The 14,486-nt window shown below is 40.7% G+C and overlaps 1 protein-coding gene across 1 annotated transcript in view; it reads right to left on the reverse strand.

The window, feature by feature from the left end:
* Positions 1 to 14,486, reverse strand: part of LOC139692514 (zinc finger protein 296-like) — a 146,172-nt gene that overhangs the window by 9,933 nt on the left and 121,753 nt on the right. Inside the window, exon 5 of the mRNA XM_071590734.1 lies at positions 13,086 to 13,435. Within this exon, the coding sequence (XP_071446835.1) occupies positions 13,086 to 13,435 (350 nt within the window). The remainder of the gene's footprint in view (positions 1 to 13,085; positions 13,436 to 14,486) is intronic.

Below are 14,486 nucleotides of genomic sequence, written 5' to 3' on the forward strand. Positions count from 1 at the left end.
GCCACCGATGCGGTGGTGAGCACTCGGTACAAGCCATAACGCGCCCGGAGAGAGACACGATGACGGCAAACACTCTCCCCCCCCCCGCCGCCCCTCCGCCTCCCCCGCCCTGGGGCGCGAGCCCTCCGACACTGGAGTGCCGTGAGGCCAACCCCCTCATCACTCCCCTTCCATCGACTCTACGACGCTCTCTCATTCGTCTGCAGCGCCCCCAGTCGTTGACACGAATGCACGCCTCCGTGGTACGATCCTCCAAGCGGGTTGTGCTCGGACGCCGACCTTTTTGAATGCAAGTAAATGCGAGGGGCGAGGTGCGATAGGTGTGGCAAGCATGGTATGAGAATAGATGCCAAGGAAAACGGAGGGGGATGAGATCTCAAGGAAAAGGTAGGATAAGGTGAAGATTTAATGTCGTAGGGCAAGATCCAGAGCTGGCAGATTAGTTCTAGATGGTGCTTTAGGCAAAGATGAGGGCAGGGAAATTCATAAAAGAAAAGTGGCAGTTGATTTAGACAAATACGAGCAAACTACATAGCAAGAAATTTGCCAGTTTAATAAGCTTTGACCTTCAAAGGGTAGAGAGCTTAATTCTAGGGGTATTAGTAGGAATAGATATGACGAAATTAGTGGATCATTTAAAAAATGTTTAAGTTTTACGAATCTGGGAGACTTTGGTCGTTGAGGTAAGATGATAAGCGTTGTGTGGAGGTTGTTGAGTGTGATTGTGGAGGAGAACGGAAAGGAAAACAAGCGAAGAAAGGTTTGGAATTGGAGCGAATGAGAGATACAGAGAAGACAGGGAAAGTGGACCGGGCATTATGAGAGGCAATGGAATGTTAAGTACTGTGATGGAAAATGTTGGTTAAGCAAGATAAAGAGAGAAAAAGATTAGAAATATTGTTGATGGATGGTTTGAAGGGAGAGGAAACCATGATGAGTTGGAGAATGGTGCAGTGTAACGTGAGATATGACACTCAGAGCTCAGAATTGTTGTGGTGAGATTGTCCCTTGATCCATCGAAAACCTACCCTGATCGGTAAACTAGTCAGTAATAACAAAAATTTTGAAAGAGATAAATGATAAAGCGCCCTTTAATTGAAGAGTAGTACATCTTGTATTAGCTGTGATAGCGTATTTTGCGGGAGTTTATCAATTGTGAGTCAATGTTATTTAAATTCATCACCTCTAGTCCATTTTTACTATTTCATCCAGATAGTTTAAAACTGTAGAAGTTGGGTTTTTGATTTAAATTAATTTCCGGCTAGAATGGTTTGAGGTGTCACTTTGTGGAAGCGATTTACATTGGAAAAGAAATACTTAGGTATTCAATATATATTTTATAGAACACGACCTAGGTTTCGACCTACCACCTGATGATGACTTTGTTAATCGAAACTTAGATCGTGTTTTATAAAATATATGTGGAATAACTAAGTATTTATTTTCCGATGTTAATTTCCGGCGTTAAAAGTATATTAGATTTATATTTTCCTCCATTAAAGTCGAACTGGTTTTCTCTTTCCGCAAACGGAGGCGCTCGGAGAGGAGTTTCTTTCCACAAATATGGATGATCGTTGAATTTTCTCCGTTCGGTCTCAAAATAATCCAAATATTCCAAAGTCACGAGTACAAAATAACATAAAAAAATGAAATGCCGTCAAGTGGAGACCAAAAGCCCATTTTTCACTTTTCCGGGCATTGTCCATATCGCCTTTGCCCCGTGATGTCTTTTCGCCGTCACTGCGAGGCGTCCTTCCGCGACTGACTCTCGCGGCAACTCCGCATTCGACGGAACATATTTGGAAAACGAGGAATTGTAAATTTCAATTATAAATTTTCCAACTCCGTCTTACAAGTTTCCTTTTATACCTAAACCATCATATCGGACGATGAATTCGAAGATTGGGCTCGTAGAAGTTCACCAATCTCTCCTATCAATATCTTCATCATGAAATGCTCCTTTGGTTGACATCTGCGTATGCTTCTCGTTTTTCATTCATTTAATGTAATTCTTCTTCTCATGCTTCTTGCACTTTTGGGTTTCAGTGAATCATCAAGCCTCAGGATGTGTCTAAATTATTTCCCTCTTTGTTTTGCAAGTTTCCTCCATTTGCGATTTTCGTAGTTTATCATGAGGCTGTGCTGATCCCTATTCTCCAAAAGGGTTCGTATCCTTGTTAGAACTTTAGGAAATCGTAGCAAACTTATCCTTTCTTCCAATACCTTGAAGCATCGATGTACCTTTGCGTAACATAAAATGGTGAAAAGTGTATCGCCTAACTTTCACCGTCATCATCAAACACCAAAGGCAGTGCCTTATCGCAATAGCCACGCCTCTTCATTCACTGCTACTGCCTTCAAGATAGCACATTATCTGAAATCCATCTCATTCTCAATGTCCTTGATGAAAGCTACTCTGGGATGTCCTCTTGGTTTCCTCCCTACAACTTTTTTGTCAAATATATTCTTAAGGAAATGGTTATGCCTTAGTTAATGTCCGATTCATTTTACTCTCCTTCACCCTATTGTTTTTAAGAGCGATCTCTTTTCTTTACCTCCTGCTAACAATTTTTTATTAGTTTTTCTTTCTATCCAGCTTCTTTTCGTCAGTTTCCTCCAAGTCCACGTTTCTATTGCCTTAAGATTTTTTATTTCCATTTTCAGTAACTTTCACCAGCTGTTTATTAGTGCATTAATTCCATCATTAAATTGAGCACTGATTTCACGGCAAAATGCAATTTCATAATCTGGTATGAAAAAATAATGAGGCATTTTCAGGGCAGGCATAACACGTATACCCATCACTAATTATTTCTGTGTGCCTGTAAATTTAATCTTTCTCATTGCTTCTTAATCAAATTTAAATCAATCATCCTTGTATTTTTCATTAATTAAATATTATTTTGCACAGGAATGTGAATAAAGAAAATAATTGGCGGCAAATGGAAATAATTTACGATATGAATTAAGATTAATGATAGTTAAAATTTATTTTTATAAACCAGGTTACCAGTTGCACATTAGTAGCATTTGTCATTAATATACTTGCCAGTAGCTTCAAAAAGCAACTTTTTACACCTGTTTTCACAAATAATTAATATTGACAAGTTTATGACGAGAAAACCGATGATTATTTGGCGGATATTATATAATATTATAAAAAAAACCTAATACATTAAGCGTTTTTTTCTATTTCATCTTCAGCTCCCTATTAAACCTAACTATTCAATGTGTGACCATTAATGAAAAGTAGAATTACAGCATTGAGAAGATGAGTTCAAATTGATATTCTCAGCAACAATTAGATAAAAATAATACCTATATCAATTGGGGTTTGGTACCTGAAATAGCATTTTCCTTTTAGCGGAAACCATTGAATTGCGACCGAGACACGCGGTGTAATTCAAAGAATGTCAGGAAAATGTAAGCTTTACACAAGAAAATATTCAGATATGAGAAAAGTATCGACCGATTCTCATTATAACTAATGATATCACAGGGGAAAGTAGTTTTTTTCGGGGACCAAGTCCCGACGACCTCCTCCTGAAGAACGAGCACCGGATCATGCTGATTTAGACTGCACCACCGATGGGCATCTACTACGGCGGAAGATGGGGGGGGGGAGGTAGGAGGGAGGTAAGGAGGGAGAGACGTGCGCGGATAAAATACATCCTCGTGAAAAAAAGACTTTCTACAAATCAGCCCATAGAGCGATCGCCTCGCTTCCACGGGCAGAACTTCTTCCCGCCACACCGGGGGCCCTCACGGGTTCCCCTCGGATACCCCAGGGTGTGGTGGGAATGGGGGAGAGGGAGGGGCGTAGGGTAGGGGGAGATTGGCGAAGTGGGTGCGAGAGAGAGTTCCGGAAATAATGAGCTTGTTAGGCCGAACCCATCTTCCCCCTCCGCCCTCTCGGCACACATGGCTAAAGGCGGCTCACGTCCACCCACTTGGGAGGGAGAAGGCACGGGAAATCTCCCTTCCCCCACGTGCACCCTGCTGCCGCCCCTCCCCCCCTTACTCTTCAGCGCCATCATCATCATCATCGTCACCCGCCCCCGATCCCCCCTCGCTCGCGGGAAAGGAAATTCTCCCTCCTCCGCCGGCTCAACACCGCCACTGTCTTGGTCAACCCCCGTCCCACTAAAACGCTCATCCTCGCGGGGAATATGAGGAAGAGGTCGAGCCCTTTGGTCCCCTCTTTGACCACATTTCGTCGAGTTGTGTGCAGAGTTATTACACTCCGTCCGTGACGACGACCCTTGAACTGTCTCTCCTCCGCCGCCGCTAAACTAAACCCGGCTTCACACAGTCCACCTACGCGGAATACTGAGTTCGTACAAACCAGTTGGCTCCGCGGTTTTCGAGTGAGTTAATGAGCTATAAAAAAGTTTACGGAAACATAATTACCTCCAATTTATTGGGGTCCCAACGGGACAACGTGTAGCCCGGGCGTGCGTCCACACCGAAAGGAGTGTTCGCACGCTTTGAAAGTGGTGTGTGGTGACCCCGGATCCCGGGGACGATTCATTTGCCCTGGCACCCGAATGGGTTAATCGATGGCATGCAAGTCCCAGACATGGTGGTGCTTTTAATTTCGACGGCAAGGGCATTTTTACGCCATAATATACTCTATGCGCTCACTTGCTTGCAAAGATTTCCACCTTTACCCAAGCATTTGGCATTAAAGCTAAATTACCTTAATATAATTTACTTATATACCTGAGCGGTGTTATATTTTAATTTAAATATATACGCATAAATGGAATTTTATTATAATACATGGTATTACAATTCAGGAAGAAACTTATATCGATAAAAATGATTGTTATATAATAATTAATCTGGAATAGTAGATTATGTTATATGTATACACGTGAGTCGCGGTAGTCCGGTGGGTAGAGCGTTGGACTGCTGATCGGAGGGAGAGTCCCAGGTTCGATTCCCGGGCAAGGCACTCTGGGCACCTGCAGCTCCACCCAAGTTAAAGTGATTTTTCGGGTACCAGGTCTTCCTGGGAAACCATAACCGGCACAGGGAAAGGAACTGGCCCCCCTACCCTGATGTGTGAATTTTCACACGCCGTATAGGGCTTAGTACTGAGTGAACTCTAACATCTCCTACTAAACCGACCTTCGGGTTGATTACTGTGTTTGTGGTATCCATACACGAGTATGTATGTGTATGTATACACTTCTCATTAAGTAAATCCGTTATTTCATTTTTCAATTCCTTCTTAAGTTATATAATTTCGCTTGGTATCGCCTGCGCGATTCATATCTATCATAAATTATGTTATTCGGGTAATTTTGGGGTATTCAAATGTCGCTTCTTTCTGCGAATACTAAGTACCTAGATTGTTAGCCTATACCGTTGGGTGAACTACGTATTCGGGAACATCAGGGCAAGTCACCCCGACTTCAAATTAGAAATGAAGCTTCACTGTGAGAACCCCACGTTTGGGACTCGCTCCGTCCATTTCTCCACGCGGTCCACTCCCAAGATGTTCCCACGATTTGATGCGGCGAAACTTTCTTGATACAATGAGAATTAAAACGCTCAACCATGATTGAATACACATTCCCTAGTTATATATCCGTTTTTCACTGGAGAGATGTCCTTCACCAAATTTTCCTCTCATTCTAATCTTATGCTCGGGCCGGACGCATTTTCCGAAGAAAATATTTTCCGGTACATTCATTCCTTCAAATATTTCGCCGATCATCTGCCGGGAAGGCGCCTTATACCCTGCTGCTCTCTTGCCGGGAAGATGAGACCGCCACTACCCTCCTTCACTTTATTTTTCTTCTTTGCGTTTTCCTCCCCACTTCCGATTTGCCTCTTTCCCCCACGGCTGCCCTCCCGACCGACCGACCGCGTCGTAGCCCCCTTCCCCATCTCCCCTACCACCTCCACTCTACTCTTCTTTCCAGCTCGGTTTTTCCCTCATCAATCATTATTCTCCCGGCGTCCGCATTACAGACGGCTCTTCCTTCCCAAATTTATTAGCTTCGGAAATCATTGCGCGCCTTGGAAAGACTCCGAGAGGGGCGCTATAAGACTGCATCATCTAAGCTTTCACGCATTGGCGGCGAGAATGCGACGACGGTGCAATTAGACCGCTAAATTGTTCCGAGTGCAAACGCTGATTACTTTTTCAGAGCTCCTTCCTCGCGACGGTTTCTGAAGGTAATTGGGACGCATTTCAAAAACTGATATTCTTGCAAGCAGCGGGACTCCTTTGTGGCGGGATTTCTCGAGGCGGATGGAAATTGTCCTCGGCGGATCTCGGGCGCTAATCTGCAGAAAGAGGACAACTAACAAATGAAACACGACTCTGTAAATACCAAAGTTCAACGTGTAGAATGGAAGTAGCTCTGTGCCTTCTATGGTATTCGCGGGCTTAATTTTGTTTAAGCGGAGAGAATTTTTCTCCCGGATAAATAAATTTGGAAATGCTGTATTTTATTGTTTTTAGGAGGTTTTTGATTTGGTCATTTGCCAGATTAAATAAAATGATTGCAATACGCCAACTTTTCATTCACCCGCATTAATTTTCTATATTTTATAATACCATAAAAAATTAAAAATACTTTCAAAGATGTCTAATCGGAAAAGAGAGCAAGCATTATTGTATTGAGACCAGGTGGATTGTAACACTCTACAATTTCGCGAAAGAAATAACTGGAGATTGACAACCAACCTCTGTAAAAATTAGGAAATTTTCCTCATAAAGGTTTTGTTGACTTTATGGTTATAAAGAGGAAAAAATACATTGAAGTCCATAATTTATGCTGATATCTTTATTTTAGTCCGATGCGATTACTTCAAATCGAAATATACATTTACAATAATTTTCCACTGTGAAAACTGAAAAATTGAAGGAAAAATGATATGCTGTTTAAAAAAAGATTTCAGTGACAATATTTAAACTTTCATGGCCCGGTTACTCGCTCTGTAAAATTTAATAAATGTATCCAACTTTTCGAATAATTGAAAAAATTCCTTTAGATTCATATTTAATAAATATTGGACGTTTCGGCGTTAAGACGTTTCCACATTAGAGATTAAATACTAGTTACTTATCAACGAGAATACAAGACCTATGCTACGTTGCTAAATGCCTACAGGTTATTTAATATTTACCAAGGGACTTACTTGACTATTGACCATAACAAATAATATAATATTACATATTTTAATATAAACCATGTAGTTTAAACTCTCCCACTGTTCATTACCCTGTAACTATCAATTCAGTCATCCCTGCCGTCTCTTCATCTATTCTCACACAATTTAACAACTCTAAACAAACCTTCTCCATTATTCTTCTTATGTTCTAAAGCTTCCCTATCCTCATTATCGACCGAACAACACATATCTCTTTCCTAGCCGTTGCGATTCTTTCCTGGGTCTTATTTTCCTCTGATTTCAGCTAGCTTGTCCATGGATTTCGTGTGATATCGACCGCGGAGACTTTGATTTCTCCGTTTCCGGGGACCATAGCAAGCCGAGTCTCATTGGTGCAAGGATTCATTATCTCTTCGTTTCCATTCATATTTATCAAGGGGAAAGATAATGAAGGTGGTTTTCCGCTGCCTTCCTCAATGGTATTTTTTACGTATCACCATACGGAAATGACCCCTTCACTAAGGCTACACATTAAGTCTTCTGTCTGTCTTGCTTCTACACATCTGCCTATATTGAATGAGTGGCCCTACAAGGAATTTAAATCATTGCCCCAGTCATTACAGCTCTCATGGTGAACGAAACGTGCAAATAATTCCACCACGTCAAGGTCGTAGTCCATGTGTTTATTTCACCTTCAAGATGCTTCAGCACATATCGAAAACAAAATGCAAAGTTTTAAGAAATCGTAAGCTGGTCATATACTTTTTAAACAAAGACGTAAGCTTGAGACGGAAAGAATATGTCGAAGATTGATACCTAGGTGCTGAAATTAAAATTTACACCCTTCAATATTGTCGGAAGATCCGACGGAGAGTAGAGAAACTATTGAGGAATATTTATCCAGTACTCCAAATTAATAGACTGGAGGCGAACGCGGCACTGAAAAGTCTTAATTACAAAAATGGAAGCTAAGGATTGATAAAATAACGATAGGGTTATAACAAATGCCTTGGAAACCAAGCATTTGATAAGCCTTACAAAAATAATCTATGAATAATACACGAACGGAACATTTTCATCATATTTCTTTAAAAGCAATATCATAATCATCCCCAAGAAAGTAAATGGAAGCGGCTATATCAAATACATAACTAACTCCATTCTATCCCAAGCATAAAGAGTTTTGATGAATATCATAATAAACTAATTAAGGCCAAAGCTAACCAATACATCAAAGAAGATCAGTTTGGGTTTAGGAAGAGTAGAGGAACAAGGAGGAGCAATAAAAATATTGATACATGTCTTGAAAGGAAGATTGGAGGTGAAGCGAAGACCTATGCCATGCGTACATAAATCACAGATTCAGGCGTGTTTCGGTGGAGCTGTTAACGGAGACGAAAAACTCTTGCGATTTTTCACTTAATAAATATGTATTTTCGACTGGTTTCTATGTACTACATCATTTTCAAGTTTCACTTGGAAGCGTTATTGCATCGAAACTAGTCGAAAATAAATCTTTATGAAGTGCAAAATAGCAAGAGTTTTTCGTCTCTGTTATTTTATTACGATTGTTGACTTAAAACAATCACTCGATCAAAATACTCTTTCAAGTTATGGAGAAAGTACAAATTATTTGTAGAGAATATTCTCAATTCCCATAAGTTTCAAGCCACTGAAGCAAATACTATTAACGGGAATGAACTAAAGAGAAAAATAAAGAAAAAGGAGTAATACGAGGCTGCCCTCTGATAACTTCAACCTGTTCATAGAAGAAGTGATAGAAAGAACTAGAAATCAAACGTACGTGAAGGATAAACAGTCCTGTGAATAAGGATGTACAGTAAGTAACTGGTTCGCAGGTGTCATGGTTGTTATTGGGGAATAAAGGAAGAACATGAACCGCATTTGGGCGATTCTCGGAAGAAAACAAAAAAGAAATTTAATTTAAGCATCAATGTCAAGAAGAACAAATTGATTGTGGTAAGGATATGAAAAGCGTAAGAGCGATATTGAAGTAAATATTAAACTGGAAAATTCAACCATAGAGAAAGTTAGAGGACTCTGCCACCTGAGCATTCAAATTGCCCTTGATAATATTAAACTTTCACGGGCATGGAATAACCCTGGCAAAACAAGCATATTGCAGGAAGAGCAACCTTAAAGTCAATCTCTCGATTGGGACAAGAAAAATATTAGTCAGAGGCTTCACGAGAAGCGTATTCAGACATAGTATTCAAGCATAGACCTTAGTTAAACAAGAAAAAAGTAGATAACTCTACTTAAGGATGAAATGTGTTTCTGGTGTATAATTAATAAGCAGAGAATAACTAAATAATAAGGTTGAAAAAAAAGCAATGAAAGAAAAATAGTTCTCTAAGCAATAAACTCGAGAAAAATTAAAAGTATTGGTCACTAAATGAGACATAACACTTCCTTACTATCATAATGGAAGGAAAATTTCTGGGGAAGAAGACAGGATGACCTCGTGCCCTTACATCTAGCAAGGGCAAGAGAGTGCCCTTAACATCGCAGAGCAACGTCGAGGAGATGAAATCAATGGATTCAGACGGTTATGACTGCCAAGGCGGAGTCTTGCCTTTTGAGAGTGACGATGGAGCTCAAGCAAAATTCTTCCTCCTACTAGCAAAGGATATTTTCGGTCAAAATGCTTTGCTAAAACATTATCTCGCCAACTTATTGCCATATTTTCAGATAGGTGACCCACTTCGCCAGATAAACTGAAAGCTACGTATCCAAAACCTTCAAGAGGGTTGAAGGAACTCCTTCGAAATCCTATGGCTTGCTTGTTTTGAAAGGTTTGAGAATACGTACGGTCTTTAAAGCAGCAACCACGGTCGAAAAATTTTGAGAAATCTACATTCTTCCTGCTACGAAATCTAGCCAAAATGGTTCATGTTGTCTTGAAGTATCAAACTCTCAAATACAATTCAGTAAAAGTTGAGACACACATACATAGCTTGCATAAAACGTATCGGGAGAATTTTCGAAACAATTGATTTATTTCAGATATATGTTAAATACCTCAAAATCCTTCAAAGTATATCCCTAGAGCGTGGACACACTTTTGCCAGTGGCTTTTCCACGACTCGAAGGCTCCCGGTTAGTTGGATTCCGGAAGGTCCTTAAGGGTACGCGTGCAAGTTTCTTTCACGCCACTTAAGGTCCCATGGCGGTTTCCTTTGTGGAAGTTGGGATTTAACTTTTGGGAATAGGAAATAGTCTGCCGGTGCCAAGTGCAGTACAGTGCAGTGTGACTGTAAGGTGGGTGGAAAAATCGTCGCGATGCATTTGCAGAAGGTCTTCACAAGCAGACACTCGACTCCGCTCTTGATCGTCTGTCTAGGCCTTCGGGACGAGTTAAGCGCAGATCTTTCGCATTGCCAAATTTTAAGTGATAATGGTGTGTGCATTGTCATTTTATGAAGGCCAATACGATCTGCGATCACGCGTACACTTAGTTTGTGTGTGCGCGATCACGCGCACACACAAACGACGATCTGAAATCAGCTCCTCACGTACACGTCAGGTAAAATTTTTACCGATACTGTTTAATCAAACCTTGTATATTACAGTTCGAGTAAGTAAAATGGGAGAAAATTTAAACTTGATACGAAAAATTTCAGTACGTTACAACACAATGTCAATACTTCTGCAAGGGATTTCGACTCAACTTCATAGGAACTAAAGTGGTTTGTTTAACAAATTCAGCAAATCAATGACTCAAAAAAGTAATTTCATTCTTTCAATTCAGAAGAGGTGACTCTCTTTATAAACTTTTAATAGCATTTCCGAATCAGGAGAGACAGAATACCTGACATACTCGTACTTACGATGCATGCCTCTAATAAGACGTAGCACATTAGTTAAAAAGGAAGTGTAGTTGCAGCAGACCAACGTCACTTGAAACACCACCAATACCGCCAAAGCGCTCGGGCTTTCACCTCGACATTTCCGTCAAAGAATCTGAGTCAAAATTTCAAATTTCGACTCTAGCCCGGATACGCAAAGAGCAATCGATTTCTTACAAAAATAAGTCGGAAACGCTGACATTACGCTTAGTGTGCCCTGCACGTCGCACGGCGCGTATTCCTCCCGGAAGGAACCGTTGCGGATCTCTTTTTAGTGACCCCGACAATATTAGTAACTCGTCTAATTGAATTTACAAAAATGTGAATTCATGAACTTCAGTGAAGCGAAACCCGCACTCTTTTGAAAGCTCGGAGGATTTGAAATTGGAACGGTATACCAAGTAACATGCCGGAAAGTCAAACTACTATCGGATATAACATCGAGGAAGCATATTAGGAACATGTGTTGAATTAAAAAACCTAGAGCTCATTGAAATAATAGCGGGGAACTATTATTATTTAAAAAATTATAAGGATAGGTGTCATTTCGCATTGGTTCAGATCTCACCATGAATGCGCATCGGACGCTTCGCGTGACTTAATCATGAAATCAAACACTGGGTAGAAAGAAAAGCCAGACCGTTTCGTGGAGGTTTGTCACGAACAAAAGAAAAACGTCAAAGCCTGGAAACAGGTTTTGGAAAATGAATTGCATAAACGTACACTTGACCCTAAAGAGAAGGCTAGAAATGAACAGGAAAGTTTTCCCAACCTTTATGGATTTTGAAAAAGCCTTCGATACTGTACATTGCAAACTTATATTGGAAAGCATGAGGAGAAAAAGAATTGACTGCTAAGTTAGGAATCTTATATCTCAGCTATACCAGAACCAACAGATGTTGATAGAAGTAAAGGGATGTGAGAACGAAGCAAGATTAGTAAAGGAGTAAGTAAAGAATGTCTATTTTGGCCATTTCTATTTAACTTATATATTGAAGAGGCTATAGGGACAATGTAGGAGAAGACAGATGGTATAAAGATAAATGGGAGAAAGATACACTGCATTAGGTTTGCAGATGATATTGTGACCCCGGTGGCAGAATCACCCAAATATATGAACAGAATGCTCAAAACCCTGCCCACAGCTTTGGAAAAATGAAAACTGCAAATGAATGTGAGGAAAACCAAAACTATGATAGTTTCTAGACACAGGACAGAACCCTCTGTAATGTTACCGATAGGGGAACCAATTATAAACCAAGGAGAAGAGTTTTGCTGACTTAAGGGTGTAATTGCAAGAGACAACAGATGCACCTCTGCAGAGAAAAGAAGGATAGCCTTGGCGGAGAAGGCATATAAAAACAAAAAGAATTTTTTAGGAACAAACACATGAAATTGGAAATTAGAAAATCTTTTGCAAAAACGCTTATTTGGAGAACATTATTATGTCAATTTGGAACTTGGACTTTGGGAAAGATGGAAAAGGCTCGTTTGGAAGAAATGGAAATGTGGATTTGGAGAAGAATAACAAGAACAAGATGGATAGACAAGGAAAGCAAAATAGAATTATTGAATTAAATCAAAAAGGAAAGGAATCTAGTAAAATATATGGAGGAATAGGATAATTAAATTTGTTGGACATGTTCTTAAACATAACAACTTCCCGGAAAATATAATGAAGAGAAAAATAATTGGAAAAAAAGGAAGAGGAAGGCCAAGAAAGAAATTTATAAATGATATAAAAAGTACTATGAGAGTGGCAACGTACAATGAACTGAAAAGAACGGCAATGGAGAGAAATCAATAAGTGCAACGACAAGTCTCCTTCTTTAGAAGAAGGTAATGGCAAAATGTACCCTTAAACTTTGAGAAATTATAAAACCATTCAATTTTAACGTTGAAAAAGAAGGAATCGCCGCATGGGATTGTTAGGAGAGACCACAGTGAGAAGTTGGGACAATTAACTGAAGACCAGATCGCTATAAAGGATCCCTTTTGCTCAATTCATGACCAGTAAGCATAACAGATGGCCTATTAATATAAATTATCGATAAATCGCGTGGAATGCCCCCACGTCCCCCTTACCTCCTTGGGCTCCCCGCCGTTCCTCCTCCTCACGTCCTCCGCCTTGGGGTCATCGTCGTGTCCTCCACACAGTCCGTTCTCTGTCTCGTCTTCGTCGTCCGGCCCGCCGCCCCTCGCCTCCGGGCCACCTCCCCCACCCCCGTTTGCCCCTCCGCCGCCCACCGCCGCGCCCCCACCAGGGGACCCGGCCACCGACGACGCCGAGCGCCTCTTGGGCACGCCCAGCTCGTAGATGTTGAGCATGTGCGCTGCCTGGACGTGCACCATTAAGTCCCAGGCGCTCGAGAAGGAGTCCTTGCAGAGCATGCACAGCAGCGCGGCGCCGGACTCCGCACCGTGGTCGGATCCTTCTGCGGATATTGAGAGAGGGGTTGGGGGGGGGGAGGGGTGAGCGCCATGCGGTGAAGAGAGAGAGGGGGAGAATAGGGCAGCGGGTACGCCCCTTCCTCCCCGGGTGAACCAAACAGTTCGCACACATTTTCCGGAGGAGCTGAAACACCGATTTGACTGGAAACACTTTTCTCAATCAATCTATTCTCAACGCATTTTTTTCTCAATCTTTCATTTATCTATTACATACAATTTTCAATTTACCATAGAGAAATTTGGTGAATTTAAATGTAAATAAGAGATAGGCTTAGTCCATGTTGTTCGTGGCTAATCATTACGATAAAAATATTATGGCAGACAGGCCATGGGATTATATTTTTTCGTAAATGAGAAGGAATTCCAAATTAAAAACAGAATATCCAACAGTTATAGGGATTGATCACAATGCACGTATGACGATTAGTTTATATTTATATAAATATATATTGTGTGATTCGAACAATTCATACGAATTTATAGAAGTTTAAAAATAAAAAAAAACTTCGCCTGTCCATGAAATAAAGGAAATGGGGCAGAGAGGTTAAATAGTGAAAATAATATACTCTTAATCGTTTTGTGAAAGGAAAACACCAATCGCAATACGACTATTTTCATACGCAAGCCGTTATCTTTGCTGAAGCACTGAAATTGGTAGTGGATACATTTATTCAATGCACATTCGATCTTGACGAAATACCTCCACAGAAATGTTACTTAATAGTAATGGCGATTGAAGGAAGTTTCCTATCCGTACCTCAAAGGCATGCTTCATCAAATACTGTGGTTCACATAGGTTAACCTTCCACCATCAAATACACTCCTCATTGTACCCCTGTAAGAAAGTGAATTTTAATAACTCTTGAGGGAGTTTCCAGGGAGAGGGTAAAATGGGTGCGCCCTACAGGAAGGTAAAAGAAATACTGGTTAGGAAAATTCCAGCGTGATATCAAAGATACGAATGGGAAAGTGTTGATCGATTTATAGGGGCTATAGGTAATATGTAAAAAACACATAGTATGGCAAAGAATTAGG

Source organism: Hetaerina americana, unplaced genomic scaffold (genome assembly GCF_022747635.1).
Source record: "Hetaerina americana unplaced genomic scaffold, ioHetAmer1.1.p SCAF_4, whole genome shotgun sequence".
Taxonomy (NCBI): domain Eukaryota; kingdom Metazoa; phylum Arthropoda; class Insecta; order Odonata; family Calopterygidae; genus Hetaerina; species Hetaerina americana.